Raw genomic sequence first — 24,833 nt, 5'->3', positions numbered from 1 at the left:
AGCTCAGGGTGTACCCCCCCTCCTGCCCGATGATAGCTGGGATGGGCTCCAGCACGCCCGCGACCCTAGTGAGGAGAAGCGGCTCAGAAAATCGACGGATGGATGGACATACAAGGCAGACAAACACACATGCACACACACAAACATCCATACACACACACAAAAACAAAAAGACAAATACAAAGACACACAAAAAGCAACTCACACGAGGACAGACACACAAACTTACACACACACACACGTACACACACACAAAGTTACACACACAAAATCACGCTCAAAGACATACACACAAAGACACACACACCATGTGCCATTATACACACAACTTGTTGCCTTTCCTATGCTTCATCCCTTAGGCGCTTGCTGTTTGCGCTCCTCTATGGAATGGCCACAAACAAACTGGGCCCATGACTCAGCATGCAGTCACTTTACAATCTCACGGACGCGGTCGCCCTGCTCGAGAGCGGCAGATAGCGCCACAGTCGTCTGGGGATCTACCTCCTGACCTCTGACGTCAAGGCAGTGCTGGAAAAGGTCGTTCTTTTCCCACCCCGCAGCAACGATGTTTCCTTTTCAGAGAGGAAAACACCCTGATAATCACGGAAGTGCGGCGGCGAGCAAAATAAAGCCAGCTCAGCCGCTTTGCCATCAAATTTTAAAGCAATAAAAACAAAAAAATCATTTTGGTTTATTTTTAGAAGTGTTGAAGAGAAAGAGAAAGCACCGCTTGTATTGGCCGCCACGTGGTTATTAAAGTGCATGCTGCAGCTCAGGAATTCTTTACATTCCTCAATGCACACTTCAGGTACTCTGTTTGTGGGTGTGGGTTGGCAATGATCAGATATCAGCTGTGTATTCTAAATGAACACAGTTCATATGGCTCTTTGCTTGTTTCGAGGTTCACTTTACTCATAAAAAGCTCCCGATTGACACGGTTGAAAAAAAAAAAAAAAAAAAAAAAACAATAAGACACTCAATGTTTTATTCAGTTTAGCAAAGATCTCATCTCCTCCGCTTCCATATGTGGCGCTATGCCCTCTTTCATGCTCTCATTAAGTCACACAGAAACTAGACGAGTAGGTAAACAATCGATTGAATGGTAAATGCAGTCACTTTACTTACTGAATAGATGCTAACATGCTATTACTTGGAATGCTAACAAGTATCAAGATAACAACCAGAGTAGAGAAACCGCTAATAACGTTAGGGGAGGGGTTTTATATCTTGCCCTGTGGTCAGGTACTATTTTTTTAATGGGAATTGATTATAAATGCTAACATGCTAGCCGTTGTTAAGCTAACACATAGCAAGATAACCTGAGTTGAGAGAGTGCTTATGCCCATAGGGAAGGGTTTTACATCTTGAGCTGTAGTCAAATAGCCTACTCTCTTTATTGAGAATTGATGAAATGCTAACTTGCTAGCAGTTGGTAAGTTAACACATGGGAAGGTAGCAACCTAAGAAACCTAAGAAAGAAAGCGCTAATAGGGAAGGGTTCTACATCTTGCTCTGTGGTCCTATTTATTAACGGGAATTGATTAAATGCTAAAATGCAAGCAGTTGGTAATCTAACACGTAGCGAGATAGCAACCTGAGTGGAGAAAGCGCTAACTTGATAGGGGAAGGTTTGACCAAAGTGCTAAACTAAGATTCAAGACTTCAGCTCTGTTTCTTCTTCTTTCTTCTTCAGCCTGTATATAGTACCCTTGGATCAAATGATTCTGAATTTTAATGTTGACTATCGTAGCTATGCAGATGACAGAGTTATATTTAGCAGAGTCTCCAGATGACTACAGTTCAATTGAGGTGTCACTGTCTAAAACAAATAAATAACTGGATGCACCAAAATGTTCTTCATTTAAACCACAATGAAACGGAGGTACCACCACATTGACATTACACACACCCCTCCAGTGGTTTAGTTCTTACCTGTCCGGCCGCATCCATGCTGTTCAAATGAAATCATTCAAAGCCCATCCATCCCCTGTTTCTTCTGGTGTCCCACAGTGTTCTGTCTTGATCTCCCCCCCTCCTCTTTATCACCTACATCTTGGAAATAGTTTCCATAAATTCAACTTTCTTTCACTGTTGCACGGATGACGCTCAATTATACCTCTCCACCAAACCCATCGCCACTCTTCCCCCCTCCTCCCTTACTGACTGCTTCTCTAAACTCAAACATTGGTTCTCATCCAACTTTCTACAACTCCACAGTAATAAAACCTATGTCCTACTGTTAGGTAGCAAGTCCATGCTAGCCAAAACTTTTCCATCACACTTAATAATTCCTCTGTTTCCCTCTTCCATCAGGTTAAGAGTCTGGCTGTCATCCTCGACAGCACACTGTCCTTCCAAACACACAGAAACAACATCACCCAGTCTGTGTACTTTCACTTACGGAACATCCATCCCTTCCATCCATTACTGACCCCCCACACTGCCTCTGTCCTTGTTCATAGCCTTGTCACTTCCCTCCTGGATTACTGCAACACACTCCTGTTTGGTCTACCCCACAGGTCACGACAAAAACTACTGCTTCCCCAGCTCTGCCGCCTTTATTATCGCAAGGACCCCCTCTACTCACCACATCACTCCAGCCCTACAACAATTCCACTGGCTCCCTGTCCAAAACCGCATCCAATATAAAATATTGATTTGCACCTTCAAAGCCATCGATAAACTTGCCCAACCATGTCTTGCTGACGTCCTTCAGTTGACATACCCTCCCGCATCCTCCATCCACCTCCCCGTCCCTTCTGCCCGTCTGTCCACCGTGGGGGACAAATCGTTCAGCCTCTCTGCCCTGCGTCTTTGGAACTCACTACCACACGACATTTGAAACACAGATTCATTCACCCTCCTCAAATCCACACTCAAGGCACACCTATTCCGGACTGCCTATTCACTTTAACATTTCCCATTTCATTTGCCATTTTAATTGATGTTTTTACATGTTGTTATTTTTATTCTATTGTTTAATTTCTTTTAAGTATGTTTGTACGGTGACCTTGAGTGGCTTGAAAGGTGGCAATAAATAAAATGAATTATTATTAATTTTATTATAATAATTATTATTAACTGTTTTTGGCAGAGAAGAAAAGAGGATTGCTGTTAATATATACCTAGTTACTCTCTTTAAAAGCCAAAAACAAAGTCAGAAACCTTGATGTGCTGATAGATTCCAATCTGACTTTCAGTAGTCATATCATTTCTATCACTAAAACGGCCTTCTACCAGCTGAAGAACATATTCAGAATGAAGGGTTGCATCTTCCAAGCAGAGCAGAAGACGCTAATGCATGCTTTTATCTCCAGTAGACTTGACTATTGTAATGGTCTTCGGACTGGTCTCCCCCAAAACAGCATTAAACAGGTGAAGCTCATTCAGAACGCTGCAACTCGGGTTCTGACCAGAATAAAAAGATCAGAACACATTACTCCAGTTCTAAAGTCTCTACATTGTACCAGTCAGCTATAGAATAGACTTTTAAGTTCTGTGACTGGTTTATAAATCACAAAATGTTTTAGGTCCTGAACACATTAAAGAAATGCTAATGGAATATAAACCCAGTCGGGCTCTGAGATCTACAAACTCAGGTCAAATAGCGGCGCAAACATGGTGAAGCAGGATTTAGCTGTTATGCTGCACACAAATGAACTAGGATGTCAACAGAAGTGAAGTCAGCCCCAAGCGTGAATGTATTTAAATCCAAATTAAAAAAGGTTACTTTTGTTTCATGCTTATGATTGACCATTTTAGAGCATTAGCGCATTTATTTCAAGGAAAAAGCCCCTTAATACCATAAGCATTACAGATAATCACCAGTATACAAAATAATAATTAAAGGTAACTCAAAATCATAACACACACACACAATGCTCCCCTAAGCTTAGCCTCCCTCCAAATCATCCAATATTTTACAATATGCGTGCACATATTTATTAATATATTCAGTAATATGGTGTGCACAACATTAAGACACAAGAGCATTGTTGGAATGTCAGCGAGAATTTTTTTTAATAATTTTGTAATTTATTTACCAGTATTCTTTTAAGCCTTATTATTAATTTGTGCAATTGCAATGCCTTGATTTGAGTGAGGTGAGTACAGAGTCATCCCCATGAATGCAATCATACTAATAATTTCTTAAATGATCTTAAAAAGTAATACAGCATAAAGGCTTAAGGTTGGACCCTAGGTACTGTTTCAAATTGTGGGGGGGAAAAAAACGTCTTTAAAAGGAGCAGTACATGCTGGTTCTTTTGGTGGCTTTCGAGTCATAACACAGACACAAATGATAAGAGGCTCTTCCCGCTGTACGGTAGTTTACTGTGGTTCTCTCCCACACACTCTCCAGATCCTTCGCTAATGAAAAACTGCTGAGCAAACATGTCACTCACACGCTACACTCCGTGTGTCTGTGTGTGTGTACGTGCGTTATCACACTGATTAATCACTCTGCATGGGGCAACTTGCTTGTGCCATCATGTTTTGTGTGGTAACAACATTTGTACGGCCTTATTGCCCACGATAAGGACACATGAGGAGGACACAAAAGCACAAAGAAAAAGGCAAATCAACAAACCAAAATGTGGAATCACTGTGAACCACCTGAGAAATACACTGATTGAGGAGCGCCATTTTAGAGTTTATCACTTCCCCTCTGTCATATCGTAACACTTGACTCATCATGCAGTGTGACAGGATCTACAATATATGATTGTAAAAAGTCACTCTATCAAGGCTATTTTACTCCAAAATGTAAATATAGGGTTAGGTAAGCAATACATGCAAACAAACAATATAACAATACCCACAGAGATGTATTATTTGTCCTCTATGAAAAACTATTAATATTAATGCAGCTTACTGAGTCACATACTGTAGCTGTGATACTCTTCTTTGTTTACTATGAATGTATGTGTTATATTGACTTCTAGTATCCAAGGTGCGCACACCAGTCAACATGAATTCATGATGCAAACACTGCTTGAATTATGTTATTACTGTACAACATGTTTTTATAACGTGGTATTGTTGTTATTGCTGGTATTTTTGTGGGTCCGGAATGGATTAATGGCATTTCAATGGGGAAAGATATTTTGACATACGAGTGTTTTGAGTTACCAGCGTGGTCAGGGAACAAATTAAACTCATAAATCAAGGCACAACTGTATCTCGTAACGTCTATGCCGTTTGAATCAAATTATGTTAAGGTTTATAGTATTTTCTTGAAAACATGAACCCCCCCAAAAAATAGTGTTGTAAAATAAATGGCAAAAAAATTGTTATCCAATTCTGAATGACCCATATATGATCTCTATCGACCTCTATCAAGACTAGTCCACTCCAATACGTAAATACAGGTTTGTTCTTTCACATTTCACTACTTTCACATTACAGTACAACAGCAACCTCATATTAATTCCATGTGAGCTTTCTTACGTAAATACAGTTGTATTAGCACAGAAATAGTTTTACGTGGATTTCACAGATGGACGAGATGAAATGAACATTCGCAGACACACGTGCTTTCACGTTAGCCTCCCCATCCCGGAAGTTGACATTGGTGTTGTTTTTGAGTGATTTACTTACGACAAGTCTGAGAAAAGCTTTGCATTTTATGATAATTTTTTTTTAGAAAACAGAAGGGGGTGTACTCACCGTTGCTGTCAGATGGTCCACTAGCGTGACTCGGTCTGTGGTGTTTTCTTGCCCGAGGGAGGGGAGGAAGGGGGCACAGAGACAGCCAGCCCCCCCCTCGCTAACCGATCCAAAGCTCCTCTCCGCGCCTTGGCGTCAAGATTGTTCCAGCCCTCTGAAACGTCATACCGGAAGTAGTCGTGCACTAGCAGAGAAAACGCGCACATATTTTTTTGGGGTGGGGGGGCAAATATACACATCGTTTCAATAGACTGTTTTATTATAAATGTTCAAAGTCCAAAATTTTAAAAGCACCGCTGTGGGCTCCGAGTGGATTAACACGTGTTGATATCGTAATGAAAGCAATTTAAATGTTTGTCGACGGCCGTTTTATTTGAACTGCATATATTAGTATTTGGTTGATAACGTGCTATTTATATTGGAACCACTTTAAAGTGAGTACTTACAGTACCGTACTGTATTTCGAAATGTTCATTTTTATTTAATGTTACAATATTTTTAAAATTTTAAATGAAATTTAAAACTAAAGAAAAACGTGTACTAACATTTAATATGAATCGAAATGTCGAATGTTTTAACAATTGAAATTTGTTTTGAATTATTAATTACAATTCAACCACGTTAAAAGGACCACTCTCCAAGTAGATATCTGATAAACATATGCAAACAGCACCAGTTTTATGTGATTGATTATTTAATGCTAGTGTATTAGTATTTATGATTGTAAGGCTTTTAAATATACTAAATTGAAATATATTTTATAATTGAATCTAAAATTTAAAACGTAAACAAAAACATGCTTACAGTACTTTAATTTATAACAGAGATATAACATAATGCAATATGAATAAATGTGTGTGTGCGTGTTGAGTGTGCGTGCGCGTGTATTCAAATTATTTTTTTGTAATTTTAGTAATTTCAATCAGATTTTTTCATTCATTTTGGTATTTCTTGAGTTCATTTATTTATTTATTTGGATTTTTGTAAAAATATTTTTGGGATGTGTTTTCCCGTTTATCTATATTTCGATTTTTTTAAAATAATATTTTCAATATTTTCTAATTTTATTTTTGCATTATCTTATGTATGTATTATATATATATTTTTAAATCCTTTATGATTTGTAATATTTTCATTTTGTGCGCGTGTTTTAATTTTGACTGTATTACACTTGTCATGAAACCATGCACCAAATTGTCCTGCAGGGGACGCTCCGAGGCCACGCAGTGTCCTCATAGCGCGCGGCTGAACTTGGCAATTTCTCAGGGTGTTTTCCCCTCCTCCACGCGGGTTGTAGCTCTACCCCCGCACCCCCCCCCCCCCCCCCCCCCAAAAAAAAAAAAAAAACTCTTCTGCCGGCCTTTAAAAAGCACCGAAAGCGACGACAGGGGGACACATTCCAAGGTGAAACGTTCAAGTGCAACATTTGATGACACACTTTGTGAAGTAAGTGGAACTATATAACTTTTTTTGTTTGTTTGTTGTGACAATAAACTCGAGTTTTTTTTTTTTATTCATTCAACGTTTCTCTCTCTTCCTTTGCAACCTGAAGTAATGATTATTTCTGTGCAGCATTTGAAATGTTGGATGTGAATATGTGCAGCTTTTTTCCCCAAAAATGTAAGCAATGCATGGTTGACTTTACTCTATAGACATGGTTGCTGCATGCCGTTAGTCAATAAAGGGAGACATTATCCAACGGTGCATTTGTATGGCTACAGCCAAGTTGGTTCTTTAATGGCAGAGTGCACTAACTGCAAGATCATTGAAAACACATGAGCCTGTTAAAACGAGTTATATGTCAGTTGTAGTTGTATTTGTTTTATTCATCTGTTTACTTCAACTACGTGGTTCATAGAAGATGTACAAATAATGTAAAGAAAACAAAATGTTATACAGATATGCACTGTAAAACAACACGTCACGCTCCATACAGCAATAGATGACAAAATGAGGATGTTAAACTGTATGACATAAAAACACATTCACCACACCATTGTGAAATGATATAAATTGGCCTAAAACAAATGCTTTTACTTAAAATTTCACCAAGACAGTGATTAAAATAAAAAAAGTCCCACTGGCACTACAAGTTTGGCAAATAGAAGCTTTCTTGTTGTATGCCACTCTAATTTTCGGATATGTACAGTAGCGTTCAGGGGAGAAGAATACAGTTTTGTTCAAAATGCTTTACATAATTCAACCTTAAAAGGAATTCGAGCAGGATTGAATTTATTCATCACAGGTAACTTATTTCCCCCCCCCCCCCAAAAGAGATTATTCTGCTTATGGAGCCATGTCCAGGAAATAGAAGTAGAAAGCTGATGGTGATCTCATTAGTATGTTTTGAGTCCGCTGTTATTCATCAGTTGCACAGAACTGCCATTTATTGAGCTGCTTTTTAGGACCTTCTGCCACTTTTTCATACGGGTCTGTGTTTTTCATCACTTCCCGCCGTAATGTTTCGGAAGTTCTGTTGACATACTGTGTACACTTGGCTGGTTCTGCTTTTTGTGCCCTTGATGCATGATGTTTGGCCCTGGAAAAAGTGGTTACGTTGGAGACGGATAATAGTTCCCATATGTGGGGGCGTCTGGCTCTCCTGTGGGGCGGTTTGGCTTGGGAGGCGGCATTGGGTCCCTGCGGCCCCCACCGGGTGCCCAGTTGTCGGGGCGCCTCGGTGCGGCCGGCGGACCGCCCTCGGTCCCTCGGTGTGGGACATGTCCCGTCCACCGGGCTGCTCTCGGTGGACCCCTGGGCCCGATCCCGCCCCTCGATTGATCGGGTGTGGTCTTCAGCCTCCGCGGTGCGGGCACAGCAATTACAGGACGCTTTGTGCATGTAAAACTCTCTTCTCTCTCCCCCTCTAGAAACTTTGTTCTGTTCGACCGACCGACTCTGATTCTCAATAAACTTCCATTTTAATCGTAAGAAACCACAGCGGAAGCTTAAAAACTCCACTGTGACACAGTAAAACTGTTCCGGCATAAAAGGGATACAGATCTTCCATTATGCTTGACCTAACAGCCGAATAGAAAAAAGTTCCCATATGTTACTGCTCGTGTGGCAGTGATTTTATAGTGCGAATGATTTGTAGCAGGTTACACATGCTGCTGTCGTGTGCTTTCACACAGCCGCTACGGCTTCACATGTTCAGATAATTAGAGGCCTGGTGTTCTTCTTTTGCACGCCTTCAACTTGCCTTTTAGGGAGCATGGCGCGCGCGCAAAGTTCTAAATTCAAATCTCAGCTCCAGCCTTTCATCCGGTGAACTTTGTGCTTTCCACGTTTGGGTGGGTTTTCTCTGAGTAATCTCCAACCTCCCCAAAAGATGCATTGGCGCTTCCGTGAAGACTATATTATCAATGTGAGTGTGAATGGGCGTTCCGTTCCGTTCTATGTTCCCCGCAATTGGCTTCCTTGACTAAAAGTGAGCCGGGATTGCTCTTTCTTCGGACCGTCAACCAGTTCAGTCTGAACGGTCTGCTGTTGCCTTTGGAGGTCATGTGAGTGAGCGCTCCAAATCCTAATCCCAGTTTGGGAATTGAGCCCGAGGTGAGCGAGAACAGTCGCTGTCGGTGCTTCCGTCTCGACACCGTCTGAATTGGAATGACTTTGCGGAATGACTGGTGAAGCCATGACCGAAGCGGCCTACCACGTGATCTGCACCACTGCCCTGTCTGCTCTCCTGCTGCTGGCTGTGGTGGCTCTGCTCTGCCTCGTCATGTGCCGGCTGGCTGGATCGCTGCCTCTGGGCGGACCGGGCACCTTCTGAGTGGGGCAGGTCGGTGCGCCACTTTTGTTTGTTATGAGGCTAGATACGCTGAGTTGCGGGCGCTGGGCAGAACTTAGAGCAGCTTCTTTTATTGGTAAATTGCTAATCCCTAATGACAAGACACCAAATTTGAAAACATGCTGCATCGTTTCGTGAGCTGGAGCTCATCCCAGCTGATTTTTAGTGAGAGAAGCGGAGTACAACCTAAACCGTTTGCCAGCCAATCGCAGGCCACATATAGACCAATAACCATTCATACACTTATTCACACCTATGGACAATTTAGAGTCTTAAGTGAGCCTAACATGCATGTTTTTGGAACGATAGCAGAAGCTGGAGTAGCCTCAGAAAACTCACGCTAGAACAGAGATTCTAACCCAGAACCTCCGAACTGTGTTGCAGACATGCTACCATGCTGGCTAAAATGCTAACAAGCCGTGCAAAAAGGAATCATCCCCCAGTGTAAGATTTGTGTGTGTGTGTGTGCAATCAATCATTGGGTGTTAATCGGCTTTGTTCTGGCCCTTAAGCCTCTCTGCGTTATGGAGCTCAATCCCATTAAAACAACCTTGAAAGCTCGAAAGGCCGAGGAAGAAAGAGGGAGAGTGTGGATAATTGTAACTGAAAGCCTGACCGAGCAGGCCTTTTAGAAAAAGCTCCCGTTGTGACCACTTTCCGGCACAGCGAGGCGACTGGAATGACTTCTTTGGAGATGCAAAGGCCGACGTGGGCCCCCGGAGATGTTACATCCTGCCGGTAGGATATCACTAAAGCAGATGCTCACACAACTTGGCAGCAGAAGGATATAGGAAGACCCCTATTACATTGATTACCTCCCTTCCACGCGCACGCTGCCGGTTTATCGCCCTCCAAGTGGCTTTTTGAATTGATAGAATTCCTCTCCATCGGAAATATTTCAGTGTGAATTTATTTGTTCCAAAGTCTCGCCGGCGTATAAAGTTTAATAACTGACTGGGCAACATGTTAATATAGCAACATTGGCAACATTCTTAACTACTGTCACAGAAGTCGAAAGAAACGTGAACCACTTCATAATAAAACGAACTGCACGATACTGTATGCGTCATGGAAGCGTAAATACATAAATAAACATGGAGTTTATGGAATCTGGCCTCTTACAAATGTGGATGAAACTCTGATACAAGTTGAATATCTGATTCTGTTACTGCTAGCGCTCACAGTCCTCCCTTTGCTGTTACGAACAATTTTCCTTAATTGGTCTTGGGGGTAGGGGCACAAATAATTGTGCCCTTTGAGTTCTACCTAGCAACAAATGTGACAGGACGAGGGAAAGAAAATCCAATGAATTCTGCTGATCTATGTTGCAACGGGCTAGCTGACGACGGTCCTGACATGCGACATTTCAAGGTTCCGAACGGTGCACAGTAAACTACTTTTGCTCGGCGGGGTAATAACACAGTGTTTTTCATACAAATACCGTAATTATGACTTTACTACTGCTTTAGACTACGGCTTTAAGCTTTACGTACAAGTTCGGGTTACGTTGCTGCCATAGGAAATCAGTCGTAAACCGAAGACCCCATGTACTATTTTAGTTGTGATTTTATTTATTTGTTTTTAATCATGAATCACTTAGACTGTGTGGTTGAGTACAGTACAAACACTGGAATTGCAAAAAGCAAAACAATAAGAGAGAGTGCTGAAGTTTTTTTGTTTGGTTTTCCAAAACGTGGTGTACTTACACCCGTGAGTAAAGTGAGTCATATTGTAATTTGAGTTGCACTGTATGACTCGCGATTGTAAAGTGAGTCATATTGTAATTTGACCCGGGGCTTGAGTAATTAGCCAAAAGAGTCAGAAACGGGAACCAAATCCCAATAAACCTTTTTTCACCTGCAGCGTAATGGGAGGGTTTAGTGGTAATTACACAATGTTCCTAATGTAACTCTTCCAGTTTCTCCTGATTTCTTTGTACAGTCTTACACTCCTGTGGGTATGTGTCTTTGCAGATTAGGTTCCTCGCCTCGTCATCATCATCATCATCATCATCATCATCATCATCATCATCATCATCATCATCACCGAGAGAGAAAAATAGACGAATCTGTCACATCAGCGACACCATGAAGTGGATATTGCAGCTTGTCGTCATCTGCTGCAGTCTCCTAGCTATGCCGTCTTCGGTCCAAGGAAGCTTTCCTGGTCAGTTGGTGAAGACTTTGTTGTGCATCACATGATCACTCTTTCAGGTCATAGGCATTTGTAACAAATATAAAATCATATATAATAATAATATATGAAGATATAATGAAAGAAAATGGATATTTGTTCATCTGTCTATGCCAGTGACAGGCAGAACAATTCAATGCTCCTCCACTTGAGGGCAAAAGAGTAAATTAACCTGCGTGAATGTGTTGCCATTCATACCTGCCCCCATCAATTCTGGGGCGAACAGATTTCATGACCATGATGACGAGGCGCAGTTTACGGTACTGCGAAGTGCATGTGTTCAAATTGCTTCCTTGTGGGTTTTCCCCAGTGACTCCGACTTCCTCCCACAATCCAAAAACATGCATGTAAGGTTCTTTGAAATGTACTGAGAACAAGCAATATACAACCCCGATTCCAATGACGTTGGGACGTTGTGTTAAACATAAATTAAAACAGAATACAATGATTTACAAATCATGTTCAACCTATATTTCATTGAACACACTACAAAGACAAGATATTTCATGTTCAAACTGATAAACTTGATTGTTAATAGCAAATAATCATGAACTCGGAATGTTATGGCTGCAACACGTTCCAAAAAAGCTGGGACAGCGTCATGTTGTGACCACTGTGTTACATCACCTTTTCCTTTCACAACATTCAATAAACGTTTGGGAACGGAGGACAGTAATTGTTGAAGCTTTGTAGGTGGAATTCTTTCCCATTCTTGCTTGACGTACAGCTTCAGCTGTTCAACAGTCCGGGGTCTCCGTTGTCACAACACGACGTCCCAACTTCATTGGAATTGGGATTGTAGACAAATCAATGGATTTCCCTTCCTTATTCCTTCACGTTTATGTTCTTGAGTGACTTCTCTATGAGCTCTTTAACGTATTTCTAACGCATTAGAGCAAGAGAAGGATCCCAATTTCTGGAGATCCTGGGCGCAACGGACCCTGAACAACGCACTGATGCTGCAGCAGCTCAACCAGAACCGAGCCAAGAACCTCATCATGTTCCTCGGAGACGGTGAATCACCGAGCATGTACACAATCAGGCACCCATCTTACATTAACCGCCGTATTTAATTAAGTCGTTCCATTTTTCAAAACAAACCACTTGCACATGAGGCTCATCAATAGTATTAGCTAACACGCTAGCACAAACTGATGTGCCAAACAAATAAACACAATAGCACTTTACACAAATCTCTGCATATATAACACAGGCGTCAAACTCAAGGGCCCGGGGCCAGATCCGGCCCGCCACATGATTTTACGTGGCCCGCGAAGGCAAATCGTGTGTGTCAACTTCCATGATTCCTGTTCAAATCTGTAGCAAGATTTCAAATGGTCACATTTCGTAAATAACATTGAGATATTGCGAGCATTTTTGTGTTACCCAATATGAACAATAGTTGAAAAACCCATTACCCTTGATTTCTGATTCCAAAACTAGTGTATACATTTCGGGGGTAATAATATGATGAGGTGATTCGGCTGTTAGGCTGTTACAAAAAAAATAAAAGAAATCCCAAAAAAATGATGGTGATAAAAGATTTTGATGGTTTCACAGTCATAATGGCCACTATAACTACAATGTGGCCCGCGACATGAAGTGAGTTTGACACCCCTGATATATAAACATGAAAACATTTTGGCATTCAGACCCACTCACGTTGACCACTCTTGAGGTGCATTCAAGGATTGTCGACAAAACAGGAGCTCTCAAACGCAGACGAAAAAAAACACCAATAAATTCAACCTAAGAACAACCAAACCAATATTGCATGGGACTTTTGTTGCTTTGGCTTGAGCACAAAAACAAGAAAACAAGTAAAGTTTTGCAGCAAATAACAGAGGATAGGGTCGCACAAATAAAATTGCGTATAGGGGAATTTGAAAATGGCAAACCGCACGGGGTTCAAAGTACTTTTGAAACCCATAAAAAAGATTGCTTAAAAATCTGTGACATACAGAAGCTTGGGCTTGAATGATGAGCTTCAGAATTACAGTAGCGCGGCTTCACTGTATAAATCCGAATTGGACCCGCAGTGTAAATCAACTCAGACGTTGTCGTTTGTGTGCGGTGAATGAACACTGGAAAACCAAACAACGTCACACCCTCGTCAGTGGAACAATAACTCGAGTCTCGCATCGGGGCCCCTGCGCTGGGCTGTTTGGGACTCGGGCCACATCATGACATTCCTGTCCAGCAGGGCGTGCGCTTATTCATGGAGAACCAATGAGCGGCTGTCATAATCTTTTTTTTTATAAAAAAACGTACTGACGGGAAGAAGTTAAGTCACTTCTGAGAATGTGTGGAAAGAGTCAAGTGGTGTAACTGTGGTAATTTATCAAGACGTCTTTTCCTGAAATTGTGGTGAATCAGAGGTGAAAAAACCCTGTTGTTCACATGCGTCAAGATCTTTAGTGTGGAACTCGGTTAATCAATCAATGGCACATGGTTAATTGACTGATGAATTGATTTACTGATTTTGAATTCCCCCCATGAGGGGAAAACAAATGCATTCTTAACGATTGACCTGTTTGTGGCGTTTAAAGGGATGGGCGTTCCCACGGTGACGGCCGCTCGGATATTGAAGGGTCAGCTGAGCGGACGCCCTGGAGAGGAGACTGTGCTGGAGATGGACAAGTTCCCCTTTGTGGCTTTGTCCAAGGTGATTGGTCTTGCTTTGTCCTCAACACAAATGTGTACATGTTTAAAATTTAACTAAATCTAGAAAAAAATCCCAAAACAATAATAAGCAAAAAAAAAAAAAAAAAAACATTTTTTTTCAACCTTTTTTGTTCTTTTCTTATTTTTCTTATATGTTTATATATGCATTATATCTCCCCGTACATGGTACAGTGGTGCCTTCGGGAGCACGCAGGCGCGAAATATGAAAAAAGAATGCAAAAACAGAGAAAACAACAATGACAAATGGTCATCGACAAAAAGAAACCAATAATGTACGATAACCAGCGAAAAAAAGTGGAGCTGGCAAGAAAAGGATGGATGAAATATTCAATTGTGGAGACAATGGTGATAAGCAATCAGATGTGCAGCAATTTGAGATGTTTGAAGTTTAGTTTTTCAAATTTCAGAAGCATTTGAACACAAATGGTGGGGCAACATGTTGACAGATAGTATAACAATACTTTGAGCCATATATTTTTTATTCTCTACGAAGAATAATCATTTACAGTACCCTAGCCTTATTTTGTTTTTTGTTTGTTTTAACGGTAGTCTTTATTTCACCTGCACAATTTTTGAGTTTTTAACAGGAGGGTTACTTTAATCCGCCCACATTTGTAGATTTGTCTTATTTTCTAATTGAAAGCATGTGAAGAATCCACAGAAATGACTTCTCCTAACTGCGTTAACTGCGATGTGATCCGCGCAGACGTACAACACGGACGCGCAGGTGGCTGACAGCGCCGGCACGGCCACAGCCTTCCTGTGCGGCGTTAAGGCCAACGCGGGCACGGTGGGCGTGAGCGCCAATGCCATCCGCTCCCAGTGCAACACCATGCGGGGCAACGAAGTCACCTCCATCCTCAAGTGGGCCAAGGACGCAGGTAGGGTAATGACGAGTAACCACGCAGTTGGCATTACGGGGATTGACTGTGTCGCTTGTTTGCAAAGTGTTGAGGACAGTGGGCACAAATGGTTTGGACTGCAAAGCGCACCAACTGCTTGTCTCTAAAAAAAATGGATTAAAAGGAAAACTGTCTCACAACTGTGACTGGGCTCCAATCCTATCGTTCACGTTAATGAGGCAGTCGGTAAATTTGGTTCGTTCGTGAATGTCACAACCCTGCAGTCTTTTGATCACATTTGATAGGCTATCATTTAAAAATGCAGAAAAAAATAACTTAAATGAAAAAAAAAGAATAAGAATAAACAGAAGAAAGTTCATTTGCAGTTCTAATCATACTTAAGCATTTTTCCTACGATGTTATTCCTCGCTCCTACAGTGTCTATTGCAATCAATTCTGGACTATTTCAGTACAGCCAATAGCTACTTTTCTTACCGAAGAGTTAGCAACACTGGAGCCAAGTTTTGCCTGTAATTTGATGCATGGTGACGAACAGGACCGAATAACAATGACAATTACTTTCGACACAAAGGGGTGGGTAGAACTGCTCGCTCTGGTCACGGACTGTAACATACATGCCTCTGATACTACATACCCACCCCACATCGGTGCGTTATCGGTACGATAACTTGACGCACATGACGCAGAGCTGGGAAAAAGCAGTTCAAAACTCTAAGAATGAATAAATAAATAATGCATACAGTACTTGGATTTACTACCAATCGTTGGCATATTTGTAGAGGTGTCAAAACTGTCATCCCAGCCGTTGTAAATGCACAACCATTATTGTCTGCGTTTGGGTTATTGAAGTGGGCAACCGAGTGTCACCTGCGTTAGCCACTCAGCAGTCAGTACGGGAATAGCATCCAGTAGCCGTCCCTGTAATTTCATATATGCCGTGCCTCAATTTGTCATCCAATAGATATGCCCCCTCCCATCTCAAGTTGTTTAAATACTCACAGGCTATATTTGCAAAACTATGGTATGGAGACTTTCAGTAACGTATCATTCCTAGCGCCATTTGTTTCCCACGTAATATGTTTTGACTTACATGTAACGTCATGGTTGGGTGCTGTTGGTTTTTTCCACCTCACATTGGCTGCATGCAGGATAATAATATAATGATAATACTGTGCCACATACACTTCTGTGTTTCAAAACTCCCGTGTCCCCCGCAGGCAAGTCGGTGGGCATCGTGACGACGACTCGCATCAACCATGCTACACCCAGCGCCGCCTACGCCCACAGCGTGGACCGAGACTGGTACTCGGACAACGAGATGCCGGCTGAGGCGCTGCAGGCTGGCTGCAAAGACATCGCCAGGCAACTGTTTGAAAATATCCCAAACATTGATGTGAGTTTTACAAAAAAACAAACACATGGCTGCGATTATCCATGATCCATCCGAAATGTAAACCACAAATATTGATGGATGGAGGCCACATTGCATACAGTGGCTAAAGCACACCTGTTATGGGAATGTACTGGATTTCCTACCTTCCAATCGCTATACCACCACGGGCAAGAGTCACAGAGCTGTCCGAAGATATCAGGGACTAAATTGTAGACCTGAACAAGGCTGTATTGGGTCACAACAAGACTAGCTTGTAGCTGGTGTGCCATTATTCCAAAGAGGAAGACACAAAATCCCCTTCAGTTACCCTCAGACTGGAGCTCCATTCAATATATTGCCTCTTGGTGTGCGGAGGCAAGGTGCAGCCTCAAAGTACACGGCAGGAACCTCTTAATGATCTGAAGGTAATTCGGACCTCTTTCAGCAAGAAAGCAATCGGTAATACACTGTTGCCATAATGGACGACAGTACCCAGCAGGACTGCTTCGAGTGGTTTTGATTCCTGTTGCCAGGAAGACAAAAAAGTGACTGTTTACCTGTATACTCGGTTATAGTGTGACCAGCTACACTTAAACTCTAAGCTATTTCAGTTCAAAGAGCGATGCAATCAAGTGTTTGTTCTGTGCTGCTGCCGTTCAGGTTATGATGGGCGGAGGAAGGAAGTACATGTTCCCCAAAAACACGTCAGACGTGGAGTATCCCGACGTCGAGAAGCACAACGGCACGCGCAACGACGGTCGGAACCTGGTGCAGGAGTGGATCGATAAAACCAAGGACAAAGTATATACAAAAAAAATAAAAGTTCGGAATTAGGTTTTTAAGTAAGGCTTTCAAATTAGGGTCAAAAGCCAAAGTTGAGATTTCAAATTTGAATTTCAAGTCGAGTTTAGGGTTTCTAAAAAAAGGCTTAGGCAATCAGTGGTTGGGGTTTCAAATTAGCCAGGATTAGGGTTTCACAATACTGTTTCAAGCAAGGTTTGGATTAGGAATTTTTAAACCCGGGCTGGAATTTCAAATGAGGTTTCACGCCTGCTGAAAGGTTTTCAATTAGGCAGCATGGGTTAATGTTTCAAGCAAGGGTTAGGTTAAGCAAGGATGGGTTAAGTCTCTGCACAAGGGTTAGGGTTTCAAAGTAAGGCCAAGGGTTTCAATCCAGGGTTAGGATTTCCAAGTAGTGTTTCAAATCAGGTTTAAGGTTCATAATTTGGGTTTCAAGGCTGTTTTAAGGCTTCAAACAAGGGTTGAGGTTTCAAAGTAGGAGGTTTTCAACCAGGGCTGGGATTCGAAATTAGGGTTTCAATCCAAGGTTACAGTTTTATAAAAGTTGGGTTAAAGTGTCAAACAAAGGTTCGGGTTTCTAACAAAGCTTTGCCTTTCAAATTAGATTAGAGTTTCAAGCAAGGCTGACTGCAGGATTTCAAAGTAGAGTTTCAAGCGAAGGTTAGGCCTTAAAACAAGGGTTAGGGTTTCAAAAGCCAGGGTTAGGGCTTCAAATGAAGTTTTTGATGAATGTTTCAATTGCTTATCCTCTAATCGTCGGTGTGCACTGCTCACACGCACGCTCCCATTGTGCAGAAAGGCCATTACGTGTGGAACAAGTCTCAGCTCCTGTCGCTCAACCCTACCAATGTCGATTACTTACTAGGTGAGTTTTGGGTTGCTTCGCATGCGACTTTCCCTGAGGCTTACGGTTACAGTACAGTAATTACAACCCGTGTCTCCATCTTAGGTCTCTTTGAACCGTCAGATCTCACGTACGACTTGGAGAGGAACGCTGAAACCGATCCGTCACTCACAGAGATGGTGGACGTGGCCATCAAGATCTTGAGGAAGAACCCCAATGGATTCTTCCTGCTTGTAGAAGGTGCGTTTGTGCCACCTTTTGCAAATACACCGGAGTTGGTTTGAACCGAGCCAAACCTTTTTTTTTTTTTTTTTGTGTTATTGCGAGTTATGAGTCTTGGCTTGGTGGATTTTTTGTTAGATATTTTTTTTAGCTTCCCGCAACACTAACAAGAACAATCGTTGTAGCAAATGGAGGGATGTGTTCTGTAATTAACTGGTGATCAGTCCAGGGTGTACCCTGCCTCTCAGCCAAAGTCAGCTGGGTGAGGCTGGTTGACCCTATTTAGGACAACCTTTTATGACTATACTGTATGAGTCCTGCGACAAAAATTCCAAAAGTGTCCAAGTGAGTGATTTGCCGGCCTGCCCTTTAGGCGGACGTATTGACCACGGTCACCACAGCGGTCTGGCCAAGCTGGCTCTGTACGACGCCGTGGAAATGGACCGGGCCGTTGGCCGAGCGGGCCTGCTGACCGGCATCTCGGACACCCTGACTGTCGTCACCGCCGACCATTCGCACGTGTTCAACTTTGGAGGTTACACGTTCAGAGGAAACAGCATTTTCGGTCGGCCATGAACTGGATATTTAGACACATTCCGGCGTGTTGGGGATATTAAGATGGCGGCGCTCTGTGTCTTTCTGTAGGCTTGGCCCCCGAGCTGAGCGATGTTGACCAAAAGCCCTTCACTGCCATTGTGTATGGCAATGGACCGGGTTACAAGTTGGTCAACGGTGAACGGGAGAACATCTCCACTGTCGACTTTGGTAGGTACTAACAGATTAATGTTACCACGTTCTACAGTTATTTCCAAGAACGTCCCCCGACTTTGCATGCCACTGGCCTTGTATTGGATCTCCTTAGCAAGTGTACCTAATAAAGTGCTTAGTGCGTGATGTGTTTCCCCCCCCCCACACAGAGGACATGCACTACCATGCTCAGGCCGCCGTTCCTCTCAGCTCCGAGACCCACGGAGGCGAAGACGTGCCCGTGTTCGCCAAGGGCCCGCTGGCTCACCTGATGCACGGCGTGCACGAGCAGAACTACATCCCGCACGTCATGGCCTACGCGGCCTGCATCGGGAGCAACAAGGCGCACTGCGCCCACGGCTCTCCCATTTTTGACGACGCCACACGTCCCGTCTTCTCCAGCGTCGTCGCCGCCCTGGCGGTCGCGTCATTTCTGTGCTGACACAAATGCGCCATTTGGGATTTTACAGCTGTTTTCTCTTGTTCTTCACACACGTATGTCAAACATAGCATGATAACTCCACACGTCGTGGAGGTTGCCACACAATTTCCCTCTGGAGTACCTGTGGCATGCGCTATAGCAGTGTTTCCCAACCTTTATTGAGACTACGTACGTATTCCACATTCCAAAAAAACTCCCAACACTCCGACACTGATCTATTCTCAATTTACTCAAACATTGACTTACTTGGGTGTGAAATCTGGGTCTGTTAAGTACAGCACAAAGCAATTCTGTCTCATGAAAGGCAACAGCTGGATCCAACTGTTCTTTCGAGCACTATATGTTGCTGGCATAGATAGATGATCAAAGACAAAATATCTCACAAGAGTGAGAACACACTTTGCAATTTAGTAAAGATTCTATTTTTTTCATGGAACAACATTGAAGAAATGACACATCGCAGTAGTTAGCGCTCAGCTTGTATAAGAGTGTAAATTTACCGTCACCTCAAAATATCTCATCACACAGCCGTTAATGTCGAAACGGCTTGCAACCAAAGTGAGTACACCCCTGAGTGAAAATGTCCAAATTAGGCCCCAAAAGGTGCACTTATTGTGAGATACTTTGTTATTTGTTGTAAATAAATAGTTTCCAGACAAAATAAGTGAAATTGGACAGTAAACCCCTCGAACTAATGTGCCGTGGGACAGTGTTTGGAAATCACTGCACAGAGGGGCAGTCAGCAGATTGGGTTTTGCAAGTATTGGCTTTGTTGTTTTTGTTTTTGAAACAATAACAAAATCTACCTCATACATGTTGAGATGATGAGATGTGGTCTGTGCAAAAACAGTTAACAGCTAAAGAGACTTTATTGTACTGTGACGTCTGAAAAGTCAAACGCTAGCTTTGTTTTCATGAGTTCCCCCCGCAGCAGCCATTTTCACATAGTAAAGCAGTAGGTAATCCAGAGAAACATGATATATAGATGTACATATTTATTCTTTTCTTCTTTCATCATAATGGCCGCATCCATCGGTTCATCCTCCATGAACCAGGAAGTAGTCCGCTAAAGCTGTGCGCACACATACCGATGTTTAAAATCTTAACCAGTCTGACAAGGAAGAAAAGAAAAAAAAAGTTCTTACTGCGCTAATCGTCGAGATGACCGACACGGCACACCGCGCATGTACTGATAGCTAAACCGACAATCGTGAGCCTCTTGCCGTAAACCAGAAGTCTGGCGCAGTACCAAGACAAGTGGGTCCTAATTGTCTTTCGTTCCACAGCTCGGCCAAACACTGAACAGGTTTAATATGTACGATTGTCGGTCCAAACTGTTTTCTGAAAGGATCAGGGAGGGAAAATCCTTCTTAGCTCACCTCACTCCACAGGATAATCGCTCAGGATATTCTTTTAGAGACATCCGATTACCAGGCTTTTACTGAGAAAAACGTTAAAATTGTGCACAATTATCTGTACGTGTCTACCATGCTTTGGCAACAAATAAATATTTTAAAAAATGCATTTTTGGTATTGTCATCAATTTGGTCATGGTGGAGGTCCGGCGCTTTATTGAGTGGCACTCTAGTTGCTAAAAATACACCACCGGTGGTTTTAGAACAGTGGTGAAGACTTGGCCCAAAAGTTAGCTTTAAAAGGTCGAAATGTCTTCCAAAATTGTATTGTGTTGTCCTTTTCCATGTGCTGTGTTGGGGTTCGTGTGGTACGTGACCACGGGGTGCTCGTGCTGGATGGTGGGGAGCCGATACTTTGGTGCGGGGTGATATACTTCCGAACTGGTGTCCAATAACAATCTTGAGAATCTGCATTTTCTCACGGCTCCTTTTTTAAACATAACAGCTCACCACGACTGTGACATTGTCACTTTCTATGTAGTCACAGTATACAGTAATGACTGAGTAACTATTCATTAGGCAATTCAAAATATTTCAGGAGGTGCGTGTACTCATATTTTTTATTGGTGTCAGGTGCCACCCCAAATAGCAAGGGTTCTCTGTATTGTTCTCATCAATCACACAATAACACCCTCCTGTTTCCCCTGCCCGCGGGCTTCTTCTGACCTCTCGTTCCTCTTACAATTCCTAAGAGCGCCTAACTCCCCGCCCCCGAAAGGCACACGCAGCACCACCATCGCAGCTGCATGCCCGTTCCCCCGCCTCCTTGGACGGACGCCCGTAGTTAGGCGGGGTAACAGCGCCTCTCACCACGCATTTTAACGACAGGGGACCCGCAATTTACCACAGCGTATGTAACGGATACCGTGTTGTACAATAGTCAAACACGACTGGCGCTGTAGCTTTTTAGTGTAGTGGTGAGTGCACTGGAATCTCAACAGGTAAGACGGTAACGGCGTGTGCTGGAAGCCACGGTGTGGCTAAACAGCGCAGGATCGCCACCGCTGTAATCATGCAGCACCTTGAAAGCGCAATCAAGTACGCATCAGACGCTGTTAGCTAATGCTAATCTGTGTATCCCGCAAAACCTGACTTGGTTGTGTAATGGATTTCCATATTTGCATATGAGCCATTAAAAAGTCAATTTTGCAGCATTTCTCCTCTATAGAGGGAACTCTCCCGAGTTGGTCCACGTCGGAACATCCGGAGGCATTTGCCAAGTTGAATTAACCCGCCAAGCATCTGCTCCGCTGGGCTTTCACTGTTTACGCCCCCGGCGGCAGCACAGAATTGAATTGCGCTGCAATTACCAGGACAACCAGCTCCTCTTCGTTTCCTCCGGGTGATGAATTGCTGCTTGAGATTCTGCTCAAAACAGAGGAGCTTTTGTTTAGCCAGGCTGATGAGCGCCTTGCAAACAAACCACCGGCGTTCATCCCGTCGTTCACGACCGCAAATGACGGGCTCAGTCACGCGCTTTTCAGTTGTTCTTACAAACAATTTGAAATGCATTCAGCGAATCGCGACGCTCGCTACGCTGTCTCGACTTTGGCTATCTCGGCCAAGATTTGCTCAAAAGTCAACAGGAAAACGGGAACGTGTCCTGAGATGACTTTTGTCCTCAGCCATCCTGTGTAAAGTAGCACTCAATAACATCAGGGTTCACTTGGATGTGATTCAAATTTCTTTGCAATCGGGACAAAATCCCTTGTCTTTGAAGAGGAAGAGGTGACTTTCTCCTTTTTCCTGTCAGGGCCGCCAGAGCAAGTCACTCGCATCGTTTGTTTGGCACAGGTTTTGCGCCGGATGTCCTTCCTGACGCAACACGGCCATTTTCATTTTCATCCGGGCTTGGGACTGGCAATGGCTGGGAATTGCTGCACTGACCTGGAAGTCAAGTTAGTGTTCGAAACCCCCCTGGAAATGGCAAAAAACAAAGCTTCACAGCTATATGACAAACTTCCTGTATCTGTTCAGGCATGACTTTTTGAGCCTCTTTTTTTTCATTGATTTTTTTTGTCTTTGAACACATACCAAATTCCATGCTCCAAAGTGAAACCGGCTTTGTCCGCTCCATTCTGGGGTTAATTGGAGTTTTGTGTTTTAAAAATGACTGAAATGAAAGACATTGTTGCCAGGCTGCGCCCACACTCTACGAGGAAAAACTCGAATCTTTCGCAATGTAGTGTTTCCCGTTGGTCTGGTATGTGTGGTTTAAATTTGGTAGAAATTGGACAAAATCCCCGGTAGTAGTTCATCTTTGACGGCCAAAAATGAGCCTAAAATGGTCGCATCAAGAAAAATAGCCGCCTTTGTGTGTCTTTTCTGGCATGGCTCCTTGAGACGTTTTTGTACGTCTACTCATGAAAAACTCATGTTCCTAAGTAAAAGTGCCTTCAGGTGCTGTATTTTGGAGTGGAGTTATTTGAGTTTTGAAGGATGAATCATCAAAGTTTTTTGCTATGCTCTGCCCACACGTGAGAATAACAGAGGGTATTTGGTAGAAGAAAACAAAACACCAAAACAATCCCAAATTGGCTGAAGGGTTGAAAAGTCAATGAGTTAATATAGAAGTTTGAATTTGATCAGCAAAACGACACCATTTATAGTGTCAAAGGATCAAATGTTTGGTTCAGACGAACCGATTGGACAGGATGACATTGACAAAGGATATGTCGACACATAAATTTGTCTGTGACAAAAATGTCTGACATCGGAGGAATGCGCTGCTGTAGCTGTAATAACAAGATAATATCCATCACATACTCGGAGTGACCATGTTGGGTAGGACTAGAAATGAGCTCAAGGTTAGATGTTATGGAGACAAAGTTAGAGAGAGCAGACTACGGTGGTCTTGGCACGTCCAGAGGAGAGCTAATGAGTGTATTTGGGAGAAGGATCATGAGGATGGTGCTGTTTTTCTTTTAAAAAGCAGAACATGAAAAACATAATAACAATACAGCGGTGCCTTGAGAAACTAGTGTCATTTGTTCCGTCAACATGCTCGTAACTCAAAACACACTTATCGCAAATCATTTCCCCCCCCCCCCCCCCCCCCAATTGAGATAAATGGGAAATGCCATAGAGACACATACAAAGAAGAGTTTCACACCTGACTCAGAAAGATGCAGTAATATTGTTATTTTTTTTTTTTTTTTTTGCAAAGGATAAAGAATATATCTACCTGTAAGTATTGTTAGATTGTCTGTCTACATGTGTTTCTCCACCGTTTGCCTGTTGAAATATCTGTTGCTGAAGGGTTAGGCTATAACACCGCACCGCTGATGCTATTCGTTAGCCCGTCCATGGTGTTTTGCATTGTTAGTTAGCATTAAGGTAAACAGACTTTGTTAAGGCAAAGCTTTATGGGTGTCTTAAATTCCCAACGTGTCATTGTCTTTGTTTGATGCTCGGTTGGACGGGCAATGAAGTGGCAATAAACAGCTTGAAGCCCCTTTTATGGCGAAATTGTTGACTCTTTGCCAAAGTGCTACTTGTTGTGACGTGAGTTGAGTTCACTACATACACCACTTGTACACCACTTGTATCCCACATTTATGCTCACAAATCAAAGCTAAAAAAAATCAGCCCAACGACAGCGCTAGAAAAACTAACAAGTCGGGTCACTCGTATTGCATCTCCAGGCTCCGCTGTACTGGTTCAAATGTTCGATTCCAACCAAGATGGCAGACTTTTGGGGCATATTATTTGAATCAATGTATCTAGGCGTCCGATCGGATAAATCACGCTCATGTGTTTCGACGTGGACTGAGTTGTTTTTTTGTTGTT

General features: G+C 42.7%; 2 protein-coding genes across 4 annotated transcripts in view; one reads left to right on the top strand and one right to left on the bottom strand.

The window, feature by feature from the left end:
* The window catches only part of ece1 (endothelin converting enzyme 1), a 29,743-nt gene extending 23,942 nt beyond the window's left edge, over positions 1 to 5,801 (bottom strand). Inside the window, exon 1 of the mRNA XM_061784501.1 lies at positions 5,668 to 5,801. The gene's annotated coding sequence lies outside the window, so the exon portion shown is untranslated. The remainder of the gene's footprint in view (positions 1 to 5,667) is intronic.
* A 1,220-nt stretch (positions 5,802 to 7,021) lies between these two features.
* Positions 7,022 to 21,151, top strand: alpl (alkaline phosphatase, biomineralization associated). 3 transcript variants are annotated; one of them, XM_061785608.1, is made up of 12 exons: positions 7,022 to 7,113; positions 11,434 to 11,626; positions 12,548 to 12,667; positions 14,203 to 14,318; positions 15,045 to 15,219; positions 16,419 to 16,594; positions 17,234 to 17,374; positions 18,170 to 18,239; positions 18,324 to 18,458; positions 18,814 to 19,005; positions 19,086 to 19,205; positions 19,358 to 21,151. In XM_061785608.1, exons 2-12 carry the CDS (start codon positions 11,548 to 11,550, stop codon positions 19,627 to 19,629), a joined length of 1,596 nt encoding a protein of 531 aa, XP_061641592.1. In that variant the 5' UTR covers positions 7,022 to 7,113; positions 11,434 to 11,547; the 3' UTR covers positions 19,630 to 21,151. The 3 variants fall into 3 exon arrangements, with proteins under 3 accessions (XP_061641592.1, XP_061641591.1, XP_061641593.1); XM_061785607.1 differs by lacking the exon at positions 7,022 to 7,113 and adding an exon at positions 9,203 to 9,451; XM_061785609.1 differs by lacking the exon at positions 7,022 to 7,113 and adding an exon at positions 10,030 to 10,198.
* The last annotated feature ends 3,682 nt before the right edge of the window (positions 21,152 to 24,833 follow it).

Source organism: Phyllopteryx taeniolatus, chromosome 9 (assembly GCF_024500385.1).
Source record: "Phyllopteryx taeniolatus isolate TA_2022b chromosome 9, UOR_Ptae_1.2, whole genome shotgun sequence".
Taxonomy (NCBI): domain Eukaryota; kingdom Metazoa; phylum Chordata; class Actinopteri; order Syngnathiformes; family Syngnathidae; genus Phyllopteryx; species Phyllopteryx taeniolatus.
This window is presented reverse-complemented; position numbering and strand designations above follow the sequence as displayed.